At 35.9% G+C, this 26,525-nt stretch overlaps 2 protein-coding genes and 1 long non-coding RNA gene across 7 annotated transcripts in view; 2 read left to right on the forward strand and 1 right to left on the reverse strand.

Moving 5' to 3' along the window:
* Window positions 1–4,647: 4,647 nt before the first annotated feature.
* Window positions 4,648–5,518, forward strand: LOC107222248. The gene is made up of 3 exons (XM_015661521.2): window positions 4,648–4,843; window positions 5,056–5,177; window positions 5,333–5,518. Exons 1-3 carry the CDS (start codon window positions 4,663–4,665, stop codon window positions 5,420–5,422), a joined length of 393 nt encoding a protein of 130 aa, XP_015517007.2. The 5' UTR covers window positions 4,648–4,662; the 3' UTR covers window positions 5,423–5,518.
* A 2,263-nt stretch (window positions 5,519–7,781) lies between these two features.
* LOC107222247 (tachykinins) overlaps window positions 7,782–26,525 on the reverse strand; it is a 70,383-nt gene continuing 51,639 nt past the window's right edge. For all 5 annotated transcript variants that reach the window (XM_046730936.1, XM_046730934.1, XM_046730937.1 and 2 more), the window contains 6 exons: window positions 19,094–19,277; window positions 15,242–15,535; window positions 14,152–14,409; window positions 12,399–12,633; window positions 10,603–10,854; window positions 7,782–8,468 (listed from right to left, as the gene is read on the reverse strand). In XM_046730936.1, coding sequence (XP_046586892.1) covers window positions 8,455–8,468; window positions 10,603–10,854; window positions 12,399–12,633; window positions 14,152–14,409; window positions 15,242–15,535; window positions 19,094–19,276 — 1,236 coding nt within the window. In that variant the 5' untranslated portion in view covers window position 19,277 and the 3' untranslated portion in view covers window positions 7,782–8,454. The remainder of the gene's footprint in view (window positions 8,469–10,602; window positions 10,855–12,398; window positions 12,634–14,151; window positions 14,410–15,241; window positions 15,536–19,093; window positions 19,278–26,525) is intronic.
* LOC124292815 lies at window positions 9,281–19,957 on the forward strand. Its single transcript, XR_006902748.1, has 3 exons — window positions 9,281–9,615; window positions 19,061–19,292; window positions 19,661–19,957. It is a non-coding gene; the product is annotated as an uncharacterized LOC124292815 (long non-coding RNA).

Raw genomic sequence — 26,525 nt, forward strand, 5'->3', positions numbered from 1 at the left:
TTCTCAACTTCCTTTTTATAGTATTTTTTTTTTTTTTTATGGTTCAAGGATTTAAAATTATTATCTGATTTATCGAAGTATAATATATCATAGCAGTAATAAGACTGCTTCTATAATAGATTCCTTTTTGATGTTAGGGAGTAGTGTTTTATTTCTAGTATTAGAGCTAGAAATGTCGAGGTTAGATTTTAAATTTGTCTAGTATCGTAATAGTGATTGCAGAATATAAAAATCTTTGAGACACAGGGATCTTTTAACATTATGGTTGCTTAGCACTATATTTGGGATTTGGCGTGATAAGCAAACAAGCCTTGAAACGTTAGAATGATAAAAAGAAAAAAAATAATTTAGCATTTGAATAATTCAGATAAAAAATACCCACAATGGCTATATCAATGAAGAAAATCTTAATGTCTCTTTTCGTCATTGCTGTTATACTCGCATTCATTGGAACAGCAGACGCGTGTATTCGTGACCGTGACGGAGTTGGTACAAAAATAAAATTGAATAATTATTGAATAAGCGACTATTCTTATCTTCTTATCAAAATTTTCTCACGGTCCGAATTCAATTATTATTTCCTTGATATTTCCGTGAAAAAGCGAGGAATTGTTTTCCACAATCAGAAAGACTAATGTGAGTTGAAAAATCGACACAGCTTTTTGAAGGGGAATTTGGTTTTAACAGAATACTTTACCGTAATTTTCGTTTTCTCTTCTTCTCCCTCTTAACGAGTTTTAATGAGATTAATTGTTTTGGGAAAATACATAAATAGCTAAAAACTAATGTATTCTCGGCTAAAGAAAAGATTCAGGCATCTCAATTCTTAATTTAAAAAAACGGACATCTTACTTTCCTGTGGCTGCTGAATTTTTGCGTGAACGGGCTGCCATTTGGCTTTTTGAAGAGGCACAGCGTTCGTGTAAGTCTCAAGCTGTTTCTGCAGCTTTTAAGAATAATACGGCAAGTTTCCGTATCTATAGAATAAACTCAGTAAGGGAAAAATGATTAAATAAAAAGGAAAAGCACCTGAAATTAACCCAACGATTTTCATAAATTGACAAATTTGTTTTGCATAAATTGAGCAAGGCAGACTTGTCATTTTGGTCCCGAAATTTCAGTTTTCTATTGCGGTATGAAGTGTGGAATTTTTTTGGGAACCCGGGAGAAGACTTTTCATGAAACACCGTGCGAAAATACGTGTGTTCGGTACGTTAACGTTTGCAGTGATAAACCGATGCCAAAGTAGACATTCGGAGACGTTGCACTCGTTTCTTCTTATATCGAAAAACCCAAGATACGCTTAGCGGAAAAGGCGGGGAAAAAAGGAACAGACGATGAGGAAAAACACTTGATAAAATTATCTACGTCGTAGCTTGCCTGGCAAACGACCGTGAATTCAAACTGTAAACAATAAGTACGCCGACGGTACTTTACACGGCATGCGAGATGCTTGTCACCGTATTCGTTGGGGATTCATTCCCCTGCAGCAGGAGTAACAATAATGGATGAGAAATGAAAAATGAAGTAACTGTAGTGTCACCGCTGCAGCTAAGTACCCATATTATGCTTGCCACACTGTAAACATCTCGATAACAAATGTTTCCTCATTTCCACACTTCTGTTGCGAGTAAGCCAGCCACCTGAAATCGTTTGCAAAAACATCTGCGAAATGAAACAGTATGCTAAGCAATTGGATTGCAACAATGGAAGAGAAGAAGAAGAAGAAGAAGAAGAGTAAGAATCGTGCAATAGTGAAGCGTCGCACAACGGAATATTGAGAGGCTTAAGGTCAATCGACAAACGTTGTTTCCACAACGCACGTATGACGATTAGAGCATAACACAGAAGCGATATAAGCTTTGAACAATATGCGCGAACCGATAAACTGCCACGGGTTGGAGATATTTTAACTATGACGTAATATCGCGATTAATCTACGGTAGTGAAGAAAATGTGAAAGAAACGAAAGAATGGAATCCTTATCCAGCTGTAGGCACAAGTTAGCCAGAAGCTTGCCAATCGAGCCCAAGTGTATCTGGGGGTCAGTCGCGAGGCGTTTTGCGTCGCGGTAATATCTCCGTTTCTTGTTTGTCAATTTATTTTTAACCGCCCCTCTCGGTAGTCACCGATGCACGACGCAATATCCCACAGTCACGTCTGTTTGAAAATTCGTCCTCATGTAATGATCGATTATTCTAAGTTTCCCTTTTTTTCTTGTCGCACTGTCTAATATGAATTAATTTTGAGGCAAAGCGTTTTTTCACATCCTCATATCACGAATAATTTACCGTTAAATTCGTAGCTTTGCATGCAGACTGACAGTTAGAAAAATCTCTCGTCCAGTCGCAACGTCAACGTAAAATGACTCGGAATTCTCACACATTCCTCACATGTGGGTAAATGTAAACGGTCACTTTGAGAACATTCAAAATGCTGAACCCAAAATGCCATTTACATTTTAAATACATATTGTAAGTGAAAACATTTCTAATATTAACAAGCAGTGATGATAGCACGTGCATTTTACATTTTATTGTTGTAACAGCAGTGGACATAAAAATCCACAAGCCTTAATACAATTACTCGACGAAACAAAGGACTTGTAAGAACAAGCAACGTTAGCTGTTTTAAAAGGAAGCATAATCTTTTTTTTTCACCCTTGCAATTAGTAGGATCCAATACAATTTTCGTTACATGTTACCGCTTCGAGGCAACGCAGCGAACAAGGTATTCAATACCAGAGGTAAAGCAGAAGTGTTTCGAGTTTTCTTTCAACTTATGTATATCTTCGCCAGTACTTGTGTCATCCATGCACAATGTAACCTTGATCAACCGGACTTACCATGAAATACTTTTTACTCCTTATTACTTCCGCAAATCCATTATGTCGTCAATAGAACGACTGCATACATACCTACTCGAGGAGTCTGTTCTACATTCAAGAAAGTGGATTCTTACGTACACTCGACGATTTTTTTGAACCAGTCGAGCAATGAAAACTTTGCGCTTCTCCTTAGTGATGTTCGTCATGATAAATTGATCTACAGCAAAGGAACCCTTATTCGTATAGATCTAACGTCCAATTGTTCACACGTAATCCTACCTAAACATTGACACTGGATCAGTCAAAGTCGGTAGTTACTCCGTGTCAACAAGCAAAAATTTTCAGTACAAAACTGCGATGCCCTCTGTCCAAAATTTTGGAATCTCACAAGTACCGAAACTCTACAGTCAGTCTGGAGCCATGATTGGTAGACGACTCGAGATGTACGGTAGTCGCTATCGTTCCCGTACAGTGGAAAAGTTGGTCTCATTTAACCGCAAGAAGGCATTCAATCGCCATAGATTGCAATCGCCCAACTGACACAATCCATTTCCGAAGTTAAAACTCGGAGTTCAAATCGCCAGTGCAACATATTTTCCTTGTTTACATTTAGTTGGATACTGCACTCGTCGAGAGGCTCGGCAACGCGACACGTTATCAGTGTTTACGTTCAGTCAGAAACTGCACCGGTTTCTAGTGTCAGCAGTCTGATGCGATTCCAATGTTCATGTGATTCTGAAGTGACTCCGAGGTCACGCAAGTCGCAGTAATCTCGTTGTGTCGGAGCGTTACACATACCTTTATATCAGTAATGTGTGTCACAATCACAACGCTTGCAACCCACTCATTAGATGAATAAAAACCAATCAAGATGATGTTCACACTCCGTCGATCAGCCTCACGAATTACGTTTGTTTAATTAGAACTTGCAGCGTAAACTGGATCAAAGCCCCCAGGAAAGATGATTTTTGATGAGGAGGTACGATCAAAGTCTGTTTATTACCATCCTGGTATGTAAACTAAACACGACCTAAAAGCAGATAGATAAGTGCAAAATGCTCGAGGATGAGGAAGGGTAGCCTTTGAGGATAGAGAGAAAATCTGGGACAAAAGCTTCAGCGTCGATTCACATCCATGGTTAACCGAGTTAGTCAAAAAGAAAAAGAAAAAATAGAACACAAACCCAAGCTGGAAAAACTGTTTTCTTCGCGGTACTTTTCATCACCGTGAGAAGGGAAGAGTATCTCGGTCTGTCCAACAAACTTCCTCGATGATCTCGAACCGGCCGAGTGAAAAATCTAAAACTGATAAGACTAGGTAGCCGAATGAAAAAGTTTTGATAGAAAGATTAGAAGAAAAATTATCTGGAAAAGAACAAGTTCATACTTTTTGAAAAAAAAAAAGATAAATACATTAACTAGGAAAATGTAACTGCTCTTTCAGGAAAATTAATAAAAAGGAAAAAGTATACGTTCGTCGGTAAGACGTTGATAATCGATTTATGTCCGGTGGAACCGGAAGTTCAAACTCAACGAAAGATGGCAATTTTTCTTGACCATCCGATTGTAAAATCCTGCAAACTTCAAGTCTTTTGACGGAGTCGTTTCCGAGATCATCGTGGGAATTTGTCAGACGGACCAACGTTTTTCTAAAAGCCTGTTTCTTGGATTCCAGAGGTTTCGAAAACGTTGAGATTCGTAGAAATTGGAAGCAGTGATTTTCCGCCGAAATCTATACTTTTCTTATGCTAACAAAGATTATGAAAAGTAAAAATACATTGAAATAAGTAAACGTTGGCTGACTGGATAAAAATTGAGTAGAGGGGAGTTTGATATATGTATGTGCATACTTATGGGAGCAAGGGGTGGAGGGCGAGATATGAAGCCTGTACGCCTGTCGGTATAAAGCCTTCGCATTCTGAACGCGTTTTGCCATTTCGCTTCGTCTTTCCCGACACATCTTACCTACTTTGCAAGTTTACGTCCCTTGCCGAACGCGAAGCAAAGATTATCTCGAGTGAGTATTCGAAATAGGTTTTTGTATCAATTAGTATTATTATTTTCAAGTTTTTTTTATAATTTTTTTTCTCGTTCTTTTCTTTTAGAGCAAAATTGTTGTGTTTTTTTCTTTTTTTTTTTTTTCTTATATCGACCGTACGACTTGTACAACAAACCATGAAATCTTGATGTAATTGAATAAGAAATTTAATTCGCACTTGCGTATTTTAGATAAAAAAAAAACACGCACAATGGCTATATCGATGAGGAAAATTTTGATGTCTCTTTTCGTCGTTGCTGTTATACTGGCATTCATTGGAACGGCAGACGCGTGTATTCGTAACCGTGACGGGGTTGGTACAAAAATAAAATTAAATAATTATTGAATGAGCTACTATTCTTATCTTCTTATTAACATTTTCTCACGGTCCGAATTCAATTATTATTTCCTTGAAATTACCGTGAAAAAAAACGCAAGTGTTCCTAACGAAACATCGCTTGATTATAGTGTCAACCTGATGGAAGTCAGGGCAATTGCTGCAGTGGCTATTGCCACAAGGAGCCAGGCTGGGTAGCTGGCTACTGCCGCAACCGCTAATTGTTTTTATTCGTGTTTGCTAGTTTCAACACTGTGAAAATTATTCGTTGTATTCGATCAAGAAATGTAGGTGTGAAATAAAGTTTGTGATTTAAATTTTTTCACAGTTATTTAGTATATTTACGTGATCTTAAAAGAACAAATATAAAGTAAGCATCGTTTGGGTATATACGTGACTTGAGAGGAATTGTTTTCCACAGTTAGAAAGACTAATGTCAGTTGAACAATCGACACAACTTTTTGAAGGGAAATTTTATTGTAACAGCGTACCTTGCAACAATTTTGGTTTTTCCTCCTCTTCTTCTCAACGAGTATTAATGAAATTAATTTTATGAGAAAATGCATAAATAGAAAGAAGCGAAAAACTAATGTATCCTCGGCTAAAGAAAAACATCAGACATCTCAATTCTTAATTTTCAAAAAACGGACATCTCACTTCCGTGTGGCTGCTGAATTTTTGCGTGAACGGGCTGCCATTTGGCTTTTTGAAGAGGCACAGCGTTCGTGTAAGTCTCAAGCTGTTTCTGCAGCTTTTAAGAATAATACGGCAAGTTTCCGTATCTATAGAATAAACTCAGTAAGGGCAAAATGATTAAACACAAAGGAAAAGCACCTGAAATTCACCCAACGATTTTCATAAATTGACAAATTTGTTTTGCATAAATTGAGCAAGGCAGACTTGTCATTTTGGTCCCGAAATTTCAGTTTTCTATTGCGGTATGAAGTGTGGAATTTTTTTGGGAACCCGGGAGAAGACTTTTCATGAAACACCGTGCGAAAATACGTGTGTTCGGTACGTTAACGTTTGCAGTGATAAACCGATGCCAAAGTAGACATTCGGAGACGTTGCACTCGTTTCTTCTTATATCGAAAAACCCAAGATACGCTTGGCGGAAAAGGCGGGGAAAAAAGGAACAGACGATGAGGAAAAACACTTGATAAAATTATCTACGTCGTAGCTTGGTTGGCAAACGACCGTGAATTCAAACTGTAAACAATAAGTACGCCGACGGTACTTTACACGGCATGCGAGATGCTTGTCACCGTATTCGTTCGGGATTCATTCCCCTGCAGCAGGAGTAACAATAATGGATGAGAAATGAAAAATGAAGTAACTGTAGTGTCACCGCTGCAGCTAAGTACCTATATTATGCTTGCCACACTGTAAACATCTAGATAACAAATGTTTCCTCTTTTCCACACTTCGTTTGCGAGTAAGCCAGCCACCTGAAATCGTTTGCAAAAACATCTGCGAAATGAAACAGTATGCTAAGCAATTGGATTCCAACAATGGAAAAGAAGAAGAAGAAGAAGAAGAAGAGTAAGAATCGTGCAATAGTGAAGCGTCGCATAACGGAATATTGAGAGGCTTAAGGTCAATCGACAAACGTTGTTTCCATAACGCACGTATGACGATTAGAGCATAACACAGAAGCGATATAAGCTTTGAACAATATGCGCGAACCGATAAACTGCCATGGGTTGGAGATATTTTAACTGTGACGCAATATCGCGATTAATCTACGGTAGTGAAGAAAATGTGAAAGAAACGAAAGAATGGAATCCTTATCCAGCTGTAGGCACAAGTTAGCCAGAAGCTTGCCAATCGAGCCCAAGTGTATCTGGGGGTCAGTCGCGAGGCGTTTTGCGTCGCGGTAATATCTCCGTTTCTTGTTTGTCAATTTATTTTTAACCGCCCCTCTCGATAGTCACCGATGCACGACGCAATATCCCACAGTCACGTCTCTTTGAAAATTCGTCCTCACGTAATGATCGATTATTCTAAGTTTATTTCGCTCATCTGGCACTCACCCCTCAGATTAAATAGTTATACAGTACTAATTGTAAGATGATTGAGAGCAAAGAAATAATCAGCTTTCCTTCGACATATGTATTTTTTCTTCCGCACTTGCGTTACTATACAAATGTGTAAATTAGGGTAGTCTTTAAGATGGTCGTCAGACTGTATCCAAAAATCGACTACCTTTTTCTTTCAAATTTGAGGTGAAAAATATCGCTGAAAATCATGAAAAAAATATGCTGTCCAAGTTTCTGCTCTTATTATTAATATTTAAAGGTGCCTCGTCGCGATTTTTTATTCCCCGTTCGTATCACATGGGAAAATTTTTTTTTTTTTTTTCTTTGAAAAACGCTGAACTGCAGCGATAAAACTTCGACGTACACTGGCAACTTATTAGATGACGCTGCAAAAGAATGAAAACTTTTTTTAACAATACCTGTGAAGATACTTTCTTTGGATTCAGGTTTATCAGGCTTGCGTTGGATTTTTTATTCTTTTTTTTTTGGCTTTTTTTTTGTTAAAACTAATTTTATTACTGTTATCATTATTATTCTATTACTGCTTCCTGTTTTTTTTTCTCTCTTCCTTAAATCACAAATCGAATCTTGTAACTGCTTTTATTGTTTATTTTTATTACACACGAGATACCATAATAAAGATAACAACAATTATACTTGTATAATATTGATAGACAAATAAAAAAAACGCCAGTTCCTAAAAAAAATGAAGATTATTCAATCTTTTGATACATAATGTGCACATCATCTTTTATCGACATAACCTTTGGATATGTATATTTAATATGTGACGACTAGATTATCGTAGGTCATTCAATAATAATGAGAATAACTATAATAACCATGATTACAGTGACGATGAAGATTGCAATGATGATGACGGTAGTGATGACGATGATAATTACGCAGAAAATAATAACGATAATAAAAATAATAATAACAATCACAATCATATCAATTAGTATCAATTAACAAACTCTGCATGGTAATAGTCGAAATGATAGTAAAATCACAAGTACAATGTAGATAGTAAAAAAATAAAATGATAAATATTTTGATAAAATTTTCCTGACGAAACATAACAGATGACAGCACGTCTAATGACGTCACTATTGTTGGCATATTCGCGCTGTCGTTGGTAGACTATTTTTTTTTTTTTTATCAATTATTTGTATCTTTTCAGAATATAATCATGCTGTAGCGGTTGCAGCTAATTACTGAAGGACATCTGAAACAGAAATGTACAAAAAAAAACGTTAAAAAGTTGTTGTAATCAAGAAAAGGTGAAGAGAAAAATTAGTTAAACGAGAAAATAATGAAAACAGAATTAAAAACGTTGATGTTGATTAAATTGAGTTGAATATTGAATTGAAAGAAATTCTTTTCCATGTAAAAAAAAAAAAAAAAAAAAAAATTAACAACCACTAATTCAAGTACCGAAAGTTATTTTGATAATTTGAAAAATTCTTACATCTTGGATGAATTTTTTCGATTCAAAAATCGTATCACTTGACCACTTTTGATGTAACAGGGCCGATTTTGTTTGTGAATGGATTACACCCTAAAGATCGCTTGGGACAAATTATTTCCTTTAGATCTCATTTAACCGCAAAAAGCGTTGTGTAAAAAATTATTGTCGATTAAAAATTAATAAACTCCGCTTCGTTAAAAAACGAATTTACGGTATTTGAAACACAACTTCAGGTGATGGTAATAAAACCAAACAATAATATAACTTTTTTGAAATGGTTGATAACGCAATTTTTCTTATAAAAGTTTATTGCTTTTAATTTTGTTTGCATCCGAGAAGAGACTCATTCGATACACTTGAACTCAATTCACTTGCAGCGATTAAGTTTCTCAGTCCCGATTTTATTGGCTTTTTGTTTGAATGATTCTTCCATAAACTGCACAGCCTCGACATTTTTAATTCATAATTCATTTTTTTTTTTTTTTTTTTTTTTAAGGAGATATTTGATCGACAATTTGAAAAAATTGAAACGTAGTACGTGAATAATAATCGGTAAATACGAACACGTAAAAGCAGCTTTCTTTCAAGTTAGCTATTGAATCAAGTTAGACATTATATGCCCATGATCTGTCTAGTAACGATGAAAGTTTTAACAACTATCTTTGTCACGGATTAAAGAACAAGGCTTATGAAAGTCGTTAATCTCTCAATTTCAGAAACTTTCGCTGAGCTAATCTAGAGGTGTAAACACAGCGGTTGGCGGCGAGCTAAGGAGAACGGCTGTAGATGTAAAGCACGTTATTCTACTTGATTTAGACACGAAGTTTAAATTCCTGATGAAAAAAAAGTAATACTCCGGGGATACACGCTGGAGATTATACGAAACACGATCCATCAACGTAAAGTAAGCCGTTGCAAAAAAAAAAAAAAAAGAAAATGGGAAAAATTTCGCCTACAGCGAGTATAACAAAATCTGACTTCTTTCAATGTCTGCATAAGAAAACATGTATTCATCATTCCGTGCCTAATCACTGAATTTTGAACCTCGCTATTTTAATTTTGTTGAAAATTTTGTTTTCGGGTAATAGAAGTAAAAAAAAAAAAAAACAAATTAAGCGCCAGAAGTGTTTTGGAGATGTTATTATCCCTTGCAAAAATTTTAAGCAAATTAAAAATTGTGAGGTTTAAAACTGAACGACTTGGCACGGAATGCCTCGTACATCGTTGCAGCTTTATTGGCATTTCCGGAAATGTACATCGAATACTTTGCATTGTTTCAAAATAGCGTTTTTAGTACTTGTTCGATGAATTGGTAGGCGAAGAAAAGTTTTCAAATTTCACCCGATCCCGGCAAAAAAAAAAATTCTTATAAATCAATAGATTTCAAAATCGTAATTCGCATTGGAAAGATTTTTTCCCTTCGCTTTCAAGCCATTGTTATTCATTACGTAATTGCATTATCAACTTCAAATTCGAAGCTTTATTACTTGTTACAAGCGATCAGGAACATAAAACCGTAGAGCGATAAAAGTAAGCAGAAAAATCGGAACAATCAATCCATAGATCTCGCAACAAATTTCCAGTCGGTAAGGTAGAATGTCGATAAAACAGGTTTCTTTTTCTAAAACACATGCTTTTTAGATGACACAAGTGTCACTTCGGAGAGGGGATCTAAAAGAGTTGAAACAGCTTTTACGTAATCGCAAAAATTTTATATACAACAGCTGTCGAATGATTTCTCAAAAGGTAATTTCGACTCCCGAAAGGCTCTCCAAGATTCCGCTTTTTTTTTTTTAGTATAAATGTGTTTTGGCCCTAGAATATTTTCCTTTTTAATATGAAAAAAAAAAAACCTGTCAACTCTGACGCGAATTCACATTTCCGGACTCACCTATGTTACCTATTGTGGGGGAAAATTCAGTTTTGGTGTCGATCCTTTCGATGTTATCAAGTAAATTGTTGCTGACCGTCTCGTCCTGGTCAGCGAGCAGTTCGGTTTCCGGGGCCCATTTCTTGCCCCGAACTCCAACGAACTTGCCGCGAATTTCCCACCTCGGATTCTTTTTTCCACGTGTTCCAAATATACCGTAGGACGATCGCTTCTCAAACTGCAACGGCTCGTCGTCCTTTTTACCCCGCATTCCTGCCGGTAATTCACACAAAAAAGAAAAAAAAAAAAAAAAATGTTAATAATTCAACAAATATTATTATGATGCGTAAAAACTCTGAAGGAGAAAAAATTTTCGAAATTAAACCTCTTTCAACGAAGTTGATCGATTGATTTTCTCTGTCAAGAAGATCGTTTGAAATTGATAGGGAATCACAAGTTCCACGAAGGTGAATACTTGTTTTGAATATGCTGATTGAGAATTCTTCAAACGAATTAACAAGACTTAACGCAAAGTAGACATGAAATATTTTTATCATTTTCCAATCTTAAAGTCGTGATTTGACATTACAGTTGAAAATTTCTTTTCTCGGCCAAGTTATTTGAAGGTGTTAGGCCCAAGAATTGACACCTTTCATTAATTTTATTACGAAATTGTCGTGAATTGAGTTATTATCAATTTCATGTACAAGTCAGTTACTATAATTTCATTTGTAATGAAAACTTGATATTGCTTGATTATTGCTATTTCAATTAGAATCGCTTCAAATTGATGAAAAATTCAATCGATTGCTTCGATTTTACTCCAAAATGGCTGATGTATAAATTTTTGACAAATTTACCAGATCATACTTTTTTTTTTTTAATCTAGCAAATTTTATATGTGTTACCATTTAGTAATTATGATCAACACGGGTGCAATGTCGTAAAACAAAATATTTGAAGCATTTTAGTGCGAGAGGACTGTGGAAAATAATACTCGGAATAAAATGGATGATTTTAGAGTAAAATCGAATGATTTCTCTAGACATTGTATAATTTTCAAAACGTTGTAAAGCGAAACGTTGATATCCAAGCTATCGCTTATAATTTCATAATTTTTTGTAATTTACGAACTAATATTAAACTAACGAACGTCTACTCAATTTTTTACTATCCCGTAGAAGAGAGAACGAGTGTTGAACATTTTTGTCATTAATTATATTCTAATTACAAATTACAAAAAGTAATCACCAACTAAGCCAAAAGACGATACTAATTACTATTGTAATTTGTAATTAAAAGAAAAAACTACGGTAATTACATTTGTAATCTGTAATCAGGCGAAGAAACGATGCTAATTACTTTTCTAATTTTTTATTGGAAGAAGAAAAAATACTAATTGAAATGGTAATTTGTAATTAGAAAAAAAAATAATAATTACGAATGTATTTAGTACCGGTTCTTTTACCTAATTATAAATTACAATTGTAATTAATGTCATTATTTCGCCTAATTAAAAATTAATTCTTATATTGTATTAATTAGAGAAAGTATTTAGCGGTGCCCAAGACTGGATGAATAAAACATACTCATATTTGGCTCGCCGAGCTCCTCAAACAAAAAATATAGAACAATTTCTACCCTGTTCTTTTTAACAATCGAGGCTCCCTTCGTTCACGGTGATTTTCAAAAGTTAGTCTTTTCCTGCAAACAGCTCGACTGGTGTTTGTGATTTTCGCGTCAAGTTCTTGAAATTCTGCTGCGCGGACTTTTGTTCCGGACTGAGCTGATTAGAATTATACGCGAACCCAGCTCACCTTGAAAGCCCATCGGTGCCCTTTTATCAAAGCGAGTGTCAATTCCGTAGACATCATCCTGGAGAGAATCATCCTTCTTTCCCCTCATCCCCTGGAATCCCATAGGGGCTCTTTTTTCCCAATCGTCGTCGTCCTTCTTACCCCGCATACCGTGGAATCCCATTGGAGCCCGCTTTTGGTAGCGATCGAGAAAATTTTCTAGACCACTCGCACCGTCCTTCTTGCCTCTCATGCCCTGGAAACGGACATTGACATTGTACCAGCATATTTACATGGGGGTTGAGGGGCGGTCGGTAACGGTTGGGAAATTTCGTTGAAAGGTTACATTGACTCGGCGTCAAGACTGCTCCTTGAAATCGTGATAACCTACGAAAATCGTTCAAACTAAACGAAAGGATCGGAGCTGCGCTGGGAATTCATACCACATTTGTCTTCGTTTCATAAGGGAATCGATATAACGGCAAATGGAAGAATCGAAATCCCGACAGTGTGCAGTTTACTATTTTATCAATCTTTCTAGGCTCTCCGTTATACTTGGAAGTTTTAACGAACCAAAATCAATCAACCTGTCTCAACTTTTCTTCTACTTTTCTAGTTGGAATATTATCGTAGTCTTCTATAAGTGGGATACGTTCGTCATTTTGCTAAAACTGATAGAATCAAAAATTTATTTTCGTTATCCTGTCTCTCACGAATTTCGTGTTTGTTTTAAGGAGGTGGACCTGGTCGATTTCAACGTCGACGTATATTTATATAAAAATTTCTAAGTCCACGTACCGTAAACGAAAAAACGGGCTTAAGGTTATTCAATACTCCTACCTTTACCGACCGAGCAAACTCACCCTTTTCGTTCCTATATTAAATAAACAAACGAACGCAAGGGGTTCAAATTTCGACGTTCCGTTACAACAGAGCGATCCGCCGTTGAAATTTGAACCCTTTCAGTTCGTTTGTTTATTCAATATAGGAATAAAAAAAGTAAGTTTGCTCGGTCGGTACAGGTAGGAGTACTGCACGACCTTAACAGTCCGATTCTGTATGCAATTCTGAACAAAAACACTCGACGCACGTTCATTCAACGCAGAGATAAAGAAATGTCATGCTTTCTACGAATTCACAATAGTAAATTCGTTTTCTATTTCTTTATTTCTTGGTTTTCACAAAATTGCATCGTTATTAAAAACGTTACGAGATCCCACTTTATGCAATATTATAGCTGCTTGCATCAGAACTCAAATGTTTTTATGGATAAACAGAGGAGACTGCGAAAATAGCTCAATTTTTTCGTAAGAAGACTCGTAAATATGAAAAGTTTTGGAATAGAAGCATGAAACTTTGAATACTCAGGAATTGTCATTGAAAAAAATCGCCACGCCTATTTTTCAATACCTACTTGTAGAACTTAAAATATTCGGACGAATTTTCGGTTCTAGTTGAATGGAGAAGATGAAGAAATTCGATTGATATCAGCAAGTCTTAAAAAGTACTTACAATCGAATATGTTATTGCTAAATGGATTGATTTCCTTTTTTATAGACTCAAAAACGCTCACTTTCTGTGAAATTCTGTGCTGATAGAAAATTTTTTGGATTGACTCAAAATCCAATAACGTATGACAATGAATTTTTGACGAGTAATTCTACGTTAATAATTGCCGAATTTTGGGTAACTCGTGTTAAATTTATGCGACATGACAATTCAGACGTGCTTCTTCAAATTCTGAAAAAATAAGAGAACTGCCAAACCGATGTACCTGAAACCCCATAACAGCGCGTTTCTCCAGCTCCTCGATTTCTTCCTGCAGGCTCTTTTTTCCTCTCATGCCCTGGAATCCCATTGGCGCCCGTTTATCCCAGTCAGCATCAAGCTCAGATTTTTTTCCCCTCATTCCTTGAAAGCCCATCATCATTGCTCGCTTCTCATAGCTGTCGGAGATTTCCGGTAGATACATTTTTTTGCCCCTCATGCCTTGGAAGCCCATTGGTGCCCTTTTTTCAATTTCGTCCATAACCTGTTCGATCGGGGAAAAAAATTTTGAATTTCAGTCGCGTGCCGTATTTTAATCCATCTTCCAATATTCGGATGTTTGAAGGGTCAAAAAGTAGAATTGTCATGAAATTGAAAAGTCACAATAGAATAATAATTTTCATTTTAAAATGGAGAAAGTCGGAGTACTGAGTTATCAAAATAAATAAAAGTGATAACCCGGGTTACCAAAATATAAATAACCGTCAGAATCGAGGTCAAAATTTATGCGATATGTCTAGATTGTAAAGATTTCGCCAAGTATAGAAATTCGAAATATACGTTCAAAAATTTTTTTAATCGAATTCGCCTTTTTTAATTTCTATCTCTTTTTTTCTACATTTCTCCTGTCGATTCTTTTTTTTTGTATTCTCTATATTTTCCCCACTCTTATATTTATACTTTTCTATAATTAGATTTTCACCATTTTCTAATTCTACTTATCAGCTATTTGTGTTTTTGATTCTCAACAGTTTTCAGTACTTCTACTATTTCTGCGGCGATTCTACGTTTCGTCGTTCTATATTTTCACTCTTTTACATTTCATTTTATCTATACTCATAAGACTCCGTATATTTTTAAATTCGGCAAATCGGATCTTGACATTTTTGTATTTCTATATATATTTTTTTTTTACGTTTCTAAATTTGTTCTCACAATTCTGTGTCTCATCTCTTCTCTATTTTCGACTTTTCTCCACTCCGACGTACCGCACTTAAAAATTCAACCAACAAAATTTCCCGAATTCGAAAATTCGATATTCTGATTCTTCTTTATCCTGTTTCCGGCTTTGAGACGAATAAGACTATCAACTCTACCTCCTCCAATGATTTTTTTCCCCTCATCCCTTGGAATCCCATCGGAGCACGTTTGTACTGCTCGTCATCATCGATTGCCTTCTTTCCCCGCATTTGCTGGAATCCCATCATCAACCTCTTGTCGTAATCCTCTTCGAAGTTGTTAACGTCAAAATTATCATCGACGTCAGATTCGAAGTAGTCTTTCTTTCCCCTCATACCCTGAAACCCCATGGGCGCCCGTTTTTCGTAATCGTCGTGGATGAAATTCTGCTCAATATCGGGACCCATCTGATCCTTTTTACCCCGCATCCCCTGAAAAATCAAAATCAATTTCACGTGAAGTTATTTTGGCTCTCGGCTTTCTGCAAGTCAGCGCCAAATTTTAAGGTTCGACTTTTACCCGTGACCGCGTTAATTTAATTTCTCAGTTTCTTCATTATTCGATCGAACAACAATAACTTGAATGACAAACGTCATAGCTTGTTAGCCGGTGTGATTTTAATTTGACATAATAAATTCGACGATAAACTCTGCCAGGTATGAAAACAAAGCAAACATTCGTTGCGTGCAACTGTATACATTCGCAATGACGTTGCAAAAACTTTGCCACTTTGTGCGAAATTTATGAAAGTTTTCCGGAAACCTGAATGAGATACGAGAATCTCCCAAAAGTACCTCAGGTGTAAAAACTTTGCGTCAAGTACGGTGAAGCGGCAATATCTACAGAAATTATTCTCCTTATCTCTGAAATTAGTAAAGTGACAACCCGCAAAAATACGTATCACATTCATTTTCAAAAACCGCTTGTTTTTTTTTCTTTTTTTTTTTTTTTATAACAGAAAAAGTGTGACGTGAAGAGTTTTTTGGGGGACACCAATTTTCACTGTTATTCGAACTACGAAATTACCTCACGCAGTGCATCGAAGCGGGTATTAAAAAAAATATCTGGTTCATCAAGCTTTGTTTGTAATTAAAATTCCGTAGGAATCCAAAAAGTTTTCAACTTTATCGTACCGTTTCCTCAAAAGCTCGGTGAAATGTTACAGAATTGTATCATAGAATCAGAAACACAACGGTTTTAAAAGGGGATAACACACTGTGAGAGAAAATAGGAATGTCTTTTGTGTTTTTTTTTTTTTTTTTATTTCTATTGTAGCGTTAATATTTGATGAAGCTCAGCTCTTCAAACAGCTCGAGGTCAGTTCGTCGTCCATTCGAGGCGAAACACGCATTTTCAGGATTAAAATTCCGAACAACGTCAAAATCGGTTTTTCAAGATTTATTCTTTACATGATAAAACAGGAAACAGTCAATTAAAAAAAAAAATCAACGCCGGCGATTGATCGGGGACGATACTTTTAAACTTGAGCAAATAACCTGCATAAACTTTTTCTGCTACCATCCTCTAAGCTTTGAATATTTAATACAACTGAATTCTATGTCAATATTTTTTTTATTTTTTTTTAGAACGTCACAAAATTCAATTTCGCCTGTAGAAGAAAATGAACTTTATTTTTCAACAGTTTCAAGTTTTGCTTGGCGAGTTAATTTCCGATACTTGCAAAAATAAAAAAAAATAAAAATAGGGCGTAGAATTAAATGCTGGTTATGCAAAAATGCCTATATATATATATATATATATACATTCATATAGAACTGTAGAGGTCAGAGTAACGATTGAAAACAACCCGAATAAATCATACCGAGTATTTGCAGTTAAATAATTTTCAAATAACCGATACATTGATCATTATGATTCATCAATTATTTAAATAATACCACATTTTGTCACTGTATTGATAATAAAAATGACGCATAATGGGGAAAAATATATTATTTATTGGAAATGTATTGAATAGTACAGCGATGTTCCATTATTAGCAATAAAAATAATGCGCAATGAGGAGAAAATGCATTAATCGTTGAAAAATTAATGAATAATGAAATGGCTAATGCATTAATAAAATAATGCATTTTTCGCAACCCCGGCTAGCAGTATGAAATTTTTGAGCATCCGATATTTTACCACACGTGACAGGGCGTCAAAAGTTTTCATAGACGAAAATTTTAGTGCCCGATCGAGTCTCCCTGTAATTAGCGAAATTCTTCACATCATGCAAACGATAATATCTCAACCTTGACTTTTTTCAAATAGCGATTACTTGTCACAGATCTGCATACTTTTTGAGTAGATGAAGAAAAAAAAAAAAAGAAAGAAAAAAAAAATGTAACAACGCTCGCTGCGTTAATTATCACATGTCGTCCAACCTCTGGACAAGAATATGTGTCACGCTGCACGCATTCTTTCAACCGAAACGTTCGAGCCAGACGCGGATCGTAAACAGCGCACATGGGACTAGTTAAAATTGTCGTTCCAATGCCGAACTCTGCTTGCTTTCCTGTATAAAGTACAATGAAAATTTCCCAACATACGAATGTTTATGGCTAGGGCCGAGAATAAAATAAATCGTCAATGGCATTTATTTGCATTAATCTTGGTTATTCAAAAACTATATATATATATATATATATATATATATATATATATATATATATATATAGAATTAGTTATTCGTTTGTAAAACTGACGTCTTCTTTTTCAACGAAAGTAATTTTAGCTTCCTTTTGGAATTTCTTTTTTTTTTTAACTCTTTAACATTGCAAACACAACAAGTCAAATACATCGGTCTTTCTCTCTCTCTCTCTCTCTCTTCCTCCTATTTGTTAACATTCTATTTTTTTTGTTTATGTATTCATACTTTTACATTGTTTAGTTTCACCTCTTTTTATTTCCTGTTACTACGTTACTTGTGTTTTTGATTTTTTTTTTTTCCAACATTGCCACGGGCATAGTGAACCTTATCTGTGTATCTCTCTCTCTCTCTCTCCCTCTCTCTCTCTCTCTCTCTCTCTTTCTCGCTCATTAAAAAACGAAGAGATTAACCTGTATAATTATCTTTTTACTAATTCACGAAGGACAACTTTTCTGGAAGCCGATTTCACTCGATACGTTTTACGTAGTAATATGTACGCGATATTTATCATCGCGAGTTTTTAACTTGACCTTCCGCCGAAAAGTCTGCGTATTAGAAAACAGCATTTTGAATGAACTGTATTTTGAAAATCTTCCCGCGACACCCTGTAATATCTCGAGAATAATTTTTTTCCGAACATATTCTCAGAATTTTGCGAAAATTACTCATAAATTGTATGATTTTGGGAAACTTCAGAGAAAACGTTTCTAAAAATGTCTCACATTTTTGCTAAAAACGTACGGTGGTGATAAATTTTGTCATTAAAAAAAAAAAAAAAAAAAAAAATGCGAGGAATTTACGATCGTTCGATCGTTTTATAAATTGCATGTGATTTTCTCAGTCTTATCGCCATTAAGAAAAAAGAAAAAAAAAATTTATTCTGTATAATTGTATATAAATTTCTCATCAAATAATAAGAAATTGCCAAAAAAACGTGCCGCCGAAATATCCCTAATTGAAAATATTTCTACAATTATACGTTTCGTACAATTATTTTGTAACCTGAAGTAAGTATGAAACAAAAAAAATCAGAATTTTCTCTACATTCTTGCGACGACTCAACCATTTAGTATCTATAATTTCTTTTAAAACTTGGAAATATTTTTTTCAAGAATTCTTTATCAAAATTCAGATACTTGTCAGGTATAGTTTTTTCCAGATATTATCCCGAAACTCAGAGAAATTCGATTAACGATTAATTATTCCTGCCAGAGTTCCAGATCGAAGCTTTGCTCGGTTGATTATACATGTCATATTATCGGTTTCCAATGATGCGGGAAGACTATTTATATTGGTTCGATAGGTCATACTAGAAAAGTGGGAGAATCGAGTTCACCTGAAAGCCCATAGGAGCTCTCTTCGAGTATTCGTCGTGCTCGAATGACGTCACGTCCTTCTTCCCTCGCATCCCCTGGAATCCCATGGGAGCTCGTTTAACAGGAACAACATCACTGGACGGTTTATCGGCCAGCACTGATGTAAATACTGCCACGACGAACAGGATTGAGCGGAAATACATTCTGAAATAGAAAAAAGTAAGCGCAGCTGGTCAAAAGCTCGATCGAGATTCCAATGCAATTATTCAGAGTCATTGATCACTCAAATAAAATGGCAATAAAAGGGGGCGTGGTTGAGGATTTTCACAGGCTGTAAAATATGTTGGTTGAAAAATTAGTCAAACATTTGAATATTAAAATCGTGATTTAGAAATTTAAACTGATAATAATTGTTGATCGAAATTTATTTTAAGAATCTTTTTTCAACCCTGGTGAGAATCGATGTTTAAAAAAATTTCAGAAACTGGTTAAAACAAATTTTAATTCTGCGCCGAAAATTAATTTCAGATGATTTATGGTAAAGTTTTGATATTTATTGATAAATCGTGATTAATTTTATCCCGTAGGATTTTCATGAAGGAATATTGGAGAGAACCAGTCGGATGATCGCAAGATTAGATTCGGACCTGTCAAAATTGCAATTCATTTCAAAGACAGGATCCTTTGCACATCTGGTTTGATAGCTTAATTAATGTGGGTCATCAACACGGTGTTGAATTTAATTACAACGACGCCCCTCGGCGAGGCCGTGGCTGCAGGGAAATTAACTCGGTGCACGTCGTTTCCTCGGTGGAAATATATATTCCTCAATATTTTTTAACCAAATTCTGCAAGATCGTAAAAACACTGATTACTTTTCAGCATATTTTCGCTATTATCACGTTATTCAAACAATTTTAGGGATTTTAGACGCTGGCTCGTAGTAATAAATTTCACTAAAACAGCTTACGTTTCAAATCTTCAGCATTCCCATTAAAATACTTTCCAAAAATTTTCCATCCACCTAAATTTGTCAAACTTGTCAAATTAATTTCCAAGAAATATATCTACAATATTTACTAGAAAATTCAAATTTTTCAAATCAAGTTCTAAAAATTGCCTTTAAAATTTGTAGCAAACCCTGTAAAAGTTCAGTTTAAACGCCGTTAAATTAATCATAATAAAAATTTGTCAAAACTATTCAAATATTTTCCCAAAAAATAGGCAAATTTTCGGTAATAATAAAATTGATGGCTTTGAAAATTGTAGAACGATTTCGCGGAATGATCGTTCTGATTGCGAGTTGATTCGTCTGTATATTTTCATTCATCGATTCCCTGGATAAATAATATTTAATAAGATATCCAATCGAACAACAACTGTCACGATTTAGTGCCAATTGTGTCACACGTTTGTTTCCTGGCTAACAAGGGACACGTCAGAAAGTCCCAGAGGTGATTTGGGTATAACATATTTTTAGGGATTTTCCGAAGTCCGCCCCAAAAAAAAAAAAAACCTGCAAGAATCATTCGCCCGTAAATTCGGATTCTCGAAAGTCGCAAATTTATCAAATTTTCAATACATTTACAAAAAAGTGTACTTTTCGTTGGCTGTATCTCCTAAATGTTAGAGATCAAATCATCGATATTAAAAACAAATAAGTTCGTATTATATGCTTTTGAAAAGGATAATACGCACGGTTTTTTACACAGTTTTATACTCCTAGTACGATTACAACTTTATTCCTAGACCGAAGATAATTTTATAACGAGGCTTGACTCAGACTGACTTGACAAACATCGATTTTCAGGATATTTCTTCTTTGGAATCCGTTGACTTTTTCAACTTATCTTTTCACGGTTTCGTTCGGTTCACCGAGTTCTGTAAACCTCATTACCTTCAAAGGATTAGGGATACATTCGCAGATTTTTTTTTTTTTGTTGCTCTCCTGAAAAGTTTGGTTTGCTTAACGTTACCGTATTCCGATTGAAAGCAATATTTTTTTTTTTGCCCCTTACCCGAACAATTTCTTCTACATAGCAAAGAGGAAAATACTCTTCGCAGAAGGATATCTTTATTTAATTCAAAGTTCTTCCATCGTTTTTTTCGTCTTTTAATTGTTCTCACTCACAGCCGCATTTAACGACATATATATTTTTTTTTTAGCGAATTTAGTTCCTTACAAAAATCTCATTACAACTTTTTCCGTCAAACGAACAATTAAATCGTTAAGAATGTCTTGACATTAATTTATCACATCGAATTGACTTTCGAGACTTATAAACTTTCGAACTATTCGAACTCCAGATTTCGCTCAACGGAAGCCTTCGCAGAGAATTTGATTCTCCGTAAAATATTTCCAGTATCAAATTCGAATCATCGAATACAGCGGAGTGATAAAATATTTAAAAAAAAAAAGGCACGTTTTCCATGTTATTCAAATGAATGAAACTTCGAATTCAGGTAACGATCTTCCACGGGAAAAAATACTTTACTTGCAAGTTTTTTAGGTTCAAGTAAAATAACAAAAAAAAAGAAAAACTTGGGTTCCTGAACGAAACGAGTCCCACTTGATACATGCAATTTCGTTATTCCGTCCTTAATTTATCCGCAAATACTTGTGTACAATCAGCGATAACGACCACGACATTTGGCGGTTTGTGACGATGCAGTAACGAGATGGAGCGATGGAATCAATTATTATCAGAAGCAAAAACTCCGCGCGTTGAACAGAGTGGTAATCACTTATTTCTGTAATAAGCTGTTCACCGAAGGCAGACATCTTCACAGACAAGGAAAGTGAGAAGGGTCCGTCGGCTTGACGCATAGCCGAGCATCCCTTCACCGTCTATCAGTGGCTCGCGTCTCGGTCCTGCACGCCACAAACTATTATCCCGGAATTCGTTCCGAGTTTCTTTTTCTCAACGGAAACCGGTCGTTTAAGTGGTACTCCACGGTTTCATCCCATCCATTCGCGGCGGGGATAAATTTGTTGTGTGTCGAGAGCGTTTCATCCCCTTCTCAGATCACCTTATCCAACCTCTTAACTTGGATGTACCTACTTATTCTTTCTAAGAGTCCGACGGCATTTCGGATTCCTCTTAAGGGATCTTTTCTGGTCAGTGAAACTTGGAGAATTTCGATTTACGCGAGAGTTTCACCGTCAGATAACGTCTCGCGATACAAATATTTGCATTTATACAACCCGCGTATGTTTTACGCGTTTTTTCATCCGTGTTTTTCGTACACAAAGTAACCGTTTCTATTACGCTCGACTTGGTCTGTCAATGCGCGTGCGACGGATCATTCGGCCGTTGGCAATTCGCTCTGTGTATAAAAAAAACTACGAAAAGCTTCGTTCAAATTCCGTAAGATGAAAAAAAAAAGTAAAAAAATAAAAAATGACAAATTTTTCGGCAACCAAAGTATGACGAAGAAAATGGTCGGACGGTAGCAATCAACAAATTAGCATTACTAATTTCTGCGAGACCCAAATCAGGCGGTTAAAGCAGAGCACAAATAGTTGTGACAACCAGCGTCGATCTCTCCGGCGGTTGGTATAAATCTCTAATTCGTCGGCTGTCACACCTCCGTAAGTTGTGAGCCCCTGCAAACACGCCAATTAGATAGGAGTTAATTACGCTGTTTTACCTCCGGGGCACAGAGAAAAGCGGCGTGGCATGGGTGAGAGAAACCCTGAGGAAATTTTCGATTCCGACGCGACCTCTCCCTTGTTATTCGAAACATGTAGCCATGTAGAAATGCCTTCAGACTTCAAACCCTCCACCATACAGCTCTGGCCCTCACGTCTGACGTTGAAGCAGACTGTTTGAGTCTGAGGTTAGCACGTTGTTCAACTCCGTTGAGCCAATGAGGCACTGATTTAGTAACTGATCTCTTGAGGTGGAGTCCTAATCAGAAATCGGCATTCGGACACCGCCTCCGAACTACCCGGATAACCGCTAAGAATAACACTCCAACTTTGATGAGTGCGGTGTGCGTGCTTTTTCTTTTTTTTTTTTTTTTTTTTATCTAAACTCTATCAATTTTCAATACAAAGAGACGTCTCTGTTTAGTTAATATTATATCGTTACTAGACACGTCTTCATCTGTTTCAACTTTTTTTCCATAAACGAAAAATATTCGTCTGGATACCTACGTACAAAGTGGAAATAAGTTTCGTCGCTCTAACCGGAAAGTCATTGCCAATCGTACATGTACGTTGTAATCATTCCAACAATTCAACGTTGGTACAATAACAAATTGATTCTATGATTAAATTTAAAAATTTACTCAGGGTTCAAACGTGTAGATCGAAATCTTGTCCGGTCAATTAAAATCGGACATATTTTTCTCACTTTTATTTTAAACCCGTGTGTAAGATTTGAAAGCGATTTTTTGTACCACACTGGAGTTATTTTCCCTACAATTTTTCGTGATTTTACATTAATCCTTGAGGGAAAATGTTTCAAATTTTATACAAGTGTTTAAAATCAAAGTCAAAACAATTCGTATAGTTTTCTGTACATTCTTAAGAACGTAGATTAAGATGTTGAAAGAAATGTAGATCACTGAACAAACAGACTTAACGTCGAGCTGATTACCAGAAAATGGAGTATCGACGACTGCAGTCACACTGTACAGTTGCTTTAAGTCATTCTTACATCGAGAACCATTTTTTGAGTCTAACTTTACACCTGATGGAACCACGATTTTCCCGTTTCGACAAGTTTTTCGTCCAGACTAGACTTGTAAACTTGATATTTCCTCTGTGACCGGACTGTAAATTTTGTACACCCTTAATTCCACACTGAGAGAAATTTTTAATTGCCGTTACCGCTCAGTCCTTGACTATTTTCATTTTTTGCCACAATCGAAAAATATAGTTCTAGGTAGAAAATGAAAATTAGTTTACCAGTCGTTACCGGAAAGTCTAGTATCCGTTACTATTCTCTCTCGTTACGATCACTGTTGCTATACTTTCTCGCAACTGTTGCCAAAAAATTGAACGCTCGTGCAACGATAAATTGCCCTTAAAGCCTCGTTTGACTAGAAAATTAGAGTAAACCTCAGAAACTGATTTTGCGTTTCAATTACCAAAAAAAAAGGATCGACAATAGCAAATTCAAACAGTTTTTTTTTTTTAACGATACCTGTTTTACTCAATTTTTCACATCGCACCGCGTCGAAACTTTTCCAACTTGACCGTACGCTCCTATTTATCCCCAAGTAACTTAGTCCATGGATTTCTGGCTCCGCTTGGAGCCGTCGAGGTGCAGAGCTCGAGAAATTTACTAGGAAATAAACGGTGGTTGTGCTGGTGGAATCAGCGACACGCGACCCATCAGAGACGGAAACCCCGGAGTACAAGGACTCTGCACGCAATCGACACGAACACTTGCTGAAATGTCACGCAGGCCTCAGCACCTTGTAATACAAGTACACCCAGATTCGCGTATACACCAGTTTGATCGTATCTTAAAGTTATACCGATGTGCCATTTGGTCGCATAAGCACCGCCCACTGCGTTGGTTTATCGGTGCACTCGGACCATTTTTATTTGACACGTATACGGCGTACTAATGAAAAATTTTAATTAAATAACGATTCAAATATTCATGGAATTACAAGAAAATTTCACACAAATAACCATTTAGTCCGATTATTGCGCAGTTGCAGTTTACTTAATACATTTTCTAATTATTGCCACGCTAAATCCATTCGTTTAATTTACTATATTTTCTTCTTTTCTGTCGAATAAACCCTCGTTCAATCAATTTATTGTTACACCAACATCAGACTTGTCAATAGTTACGACGAATGTATTGCTTCGGAAACTTTGCCACCTCAATTCGCGATTTTTTTATTATTTTTCCAATCCGGTTTTTTGTTTTTATCCCGTACGTTATTTTTCCAAATTCCTGTATTATTTATCGAGAGCGATGCACTCGCATGCATTGAATATGGACTGAGGTTAATGAGGTAAAATTTTACCCCTTTTTACTCGTTTTCACTCGTCCGGTTTTCTCTTCAATATTTATAAGCCGCGAATAACTTTTTCGTGGCGCGAAGTCGTTACGGATAATGTTGATAAGAGAAGGAAAGGAAAAAAAAACACGCGACAAACAATGAAAAAAGAAAAACACCGTACGGAATGAAATTAGAATCCTAAATTTAATTCATATTCTCAAGTTGTTCAATCAGGCGCTTAAAGAAGATCTCGAATCAATTTTTTTCCACGTTCCAGGACACAATTAACGTTTACAACTTTTGAATTGCTTTTACGGAATGATTCTGATTTTTTGCTCAAACTGCGTCGAGTGCTAAAAATTTCGTGACGAAAGCCCACCGTTTTTTCAAACTCACATATCTCTGAAACTGATTGTCAACGAAGAAAACGAATCTGAGAAAAAAAAAAAAAAAAAAAATCGTTTCCGTAAAGATTTCAACGTGATTTACAAAATTCTAAAGTAAGATTTTTGAATTTTCCCTGAAATATTTATGGTATAGTTTATCTTCAAGAAAAAGCCTTGCTATGATTATTCGGAATAATTAAAAATTAAACTGGAAACTCGCTTCAGTTCTTATTCAAATAGGCTCGTGCGTTTCGCCGGGGTTCTCCTTGAACAATTTCAAGCCCTTCTTGAGTTTAAATGGTCTCCTTTAACTTCAAGACTCTTACGTAACTACAGATGGTTGAGTACCCTTGAACCCTATTCTCTCTCTCTCTCTCTCTCTCTCTCTTCCTCCTTATTCCTCCTCCCTTTGCCTTTACGAATTTTTCAATTTACTATTGTTCATTTTTTTACATAACTCTGCCAGCTAAGGAACGGCATCTTTAAACATTGTATATTATATCGTCTGTTTTGCGTTTCGTTATTTTTTACTCAACTAGTTTGATTTCCATTTAATCTTGATTCCTGAAATTTTTTCTCACTTTTTTGACTTACTCTTAACCATGAATCCCAGAGAAACCCTGCGAAACTTTTTCAAACCCCTCGGTCATTATCCGAAGATTGCAAAAAAAAAAATGTCAAAAACAACGTAGAATTCTTCTCGAAAAGTCGCCTTGCGGTTGCTTTGACGACGAATTGCAGCGACTTCTGACTTCTGGAAAGTAGATTTCCGGGTACTTAGTACTAATGTATATATATATATATACACCTGTAAGAAGAGAAAACGCAGTGTTTAATTGCCCCTGTAATTGACGGAGCTTGGCCTCGAGTAATCAGCCGTTTCCATTTACCAACACTAGACAGGTTTCCATCCTGTATTTAGACGCACCTCAGACTTGCCAATTTGCCAAGCAATCTGACTATTACCTGATTGCCTTCTGTGGCGAGCCTTTTCAGCCCTCTTACCTCTAAACCTCGACGTGCCGTCGACTTATGTTTATTCAGTATCCATTCGCCCCTCGCTTATAAATTTTTCAATTCATCCATTAACTTATTT

This window comes from Neodiprion lecontei, chromosome 2 (genome assembly GCF_021901455.1).
Source record: "Neodiprion lecontei isolate iyNeoLeco1 chromosome 2, iyNeoLeco1.1, whole genome shotgun sequence".
NCBI classification, from domain to species: domain Eukaryota; kingdom Metazoa; phylum Arthropoda; class Insecta; order Hymenoptera; family Diprionidae; genus Neodiprion; species Neodiprion lecontei.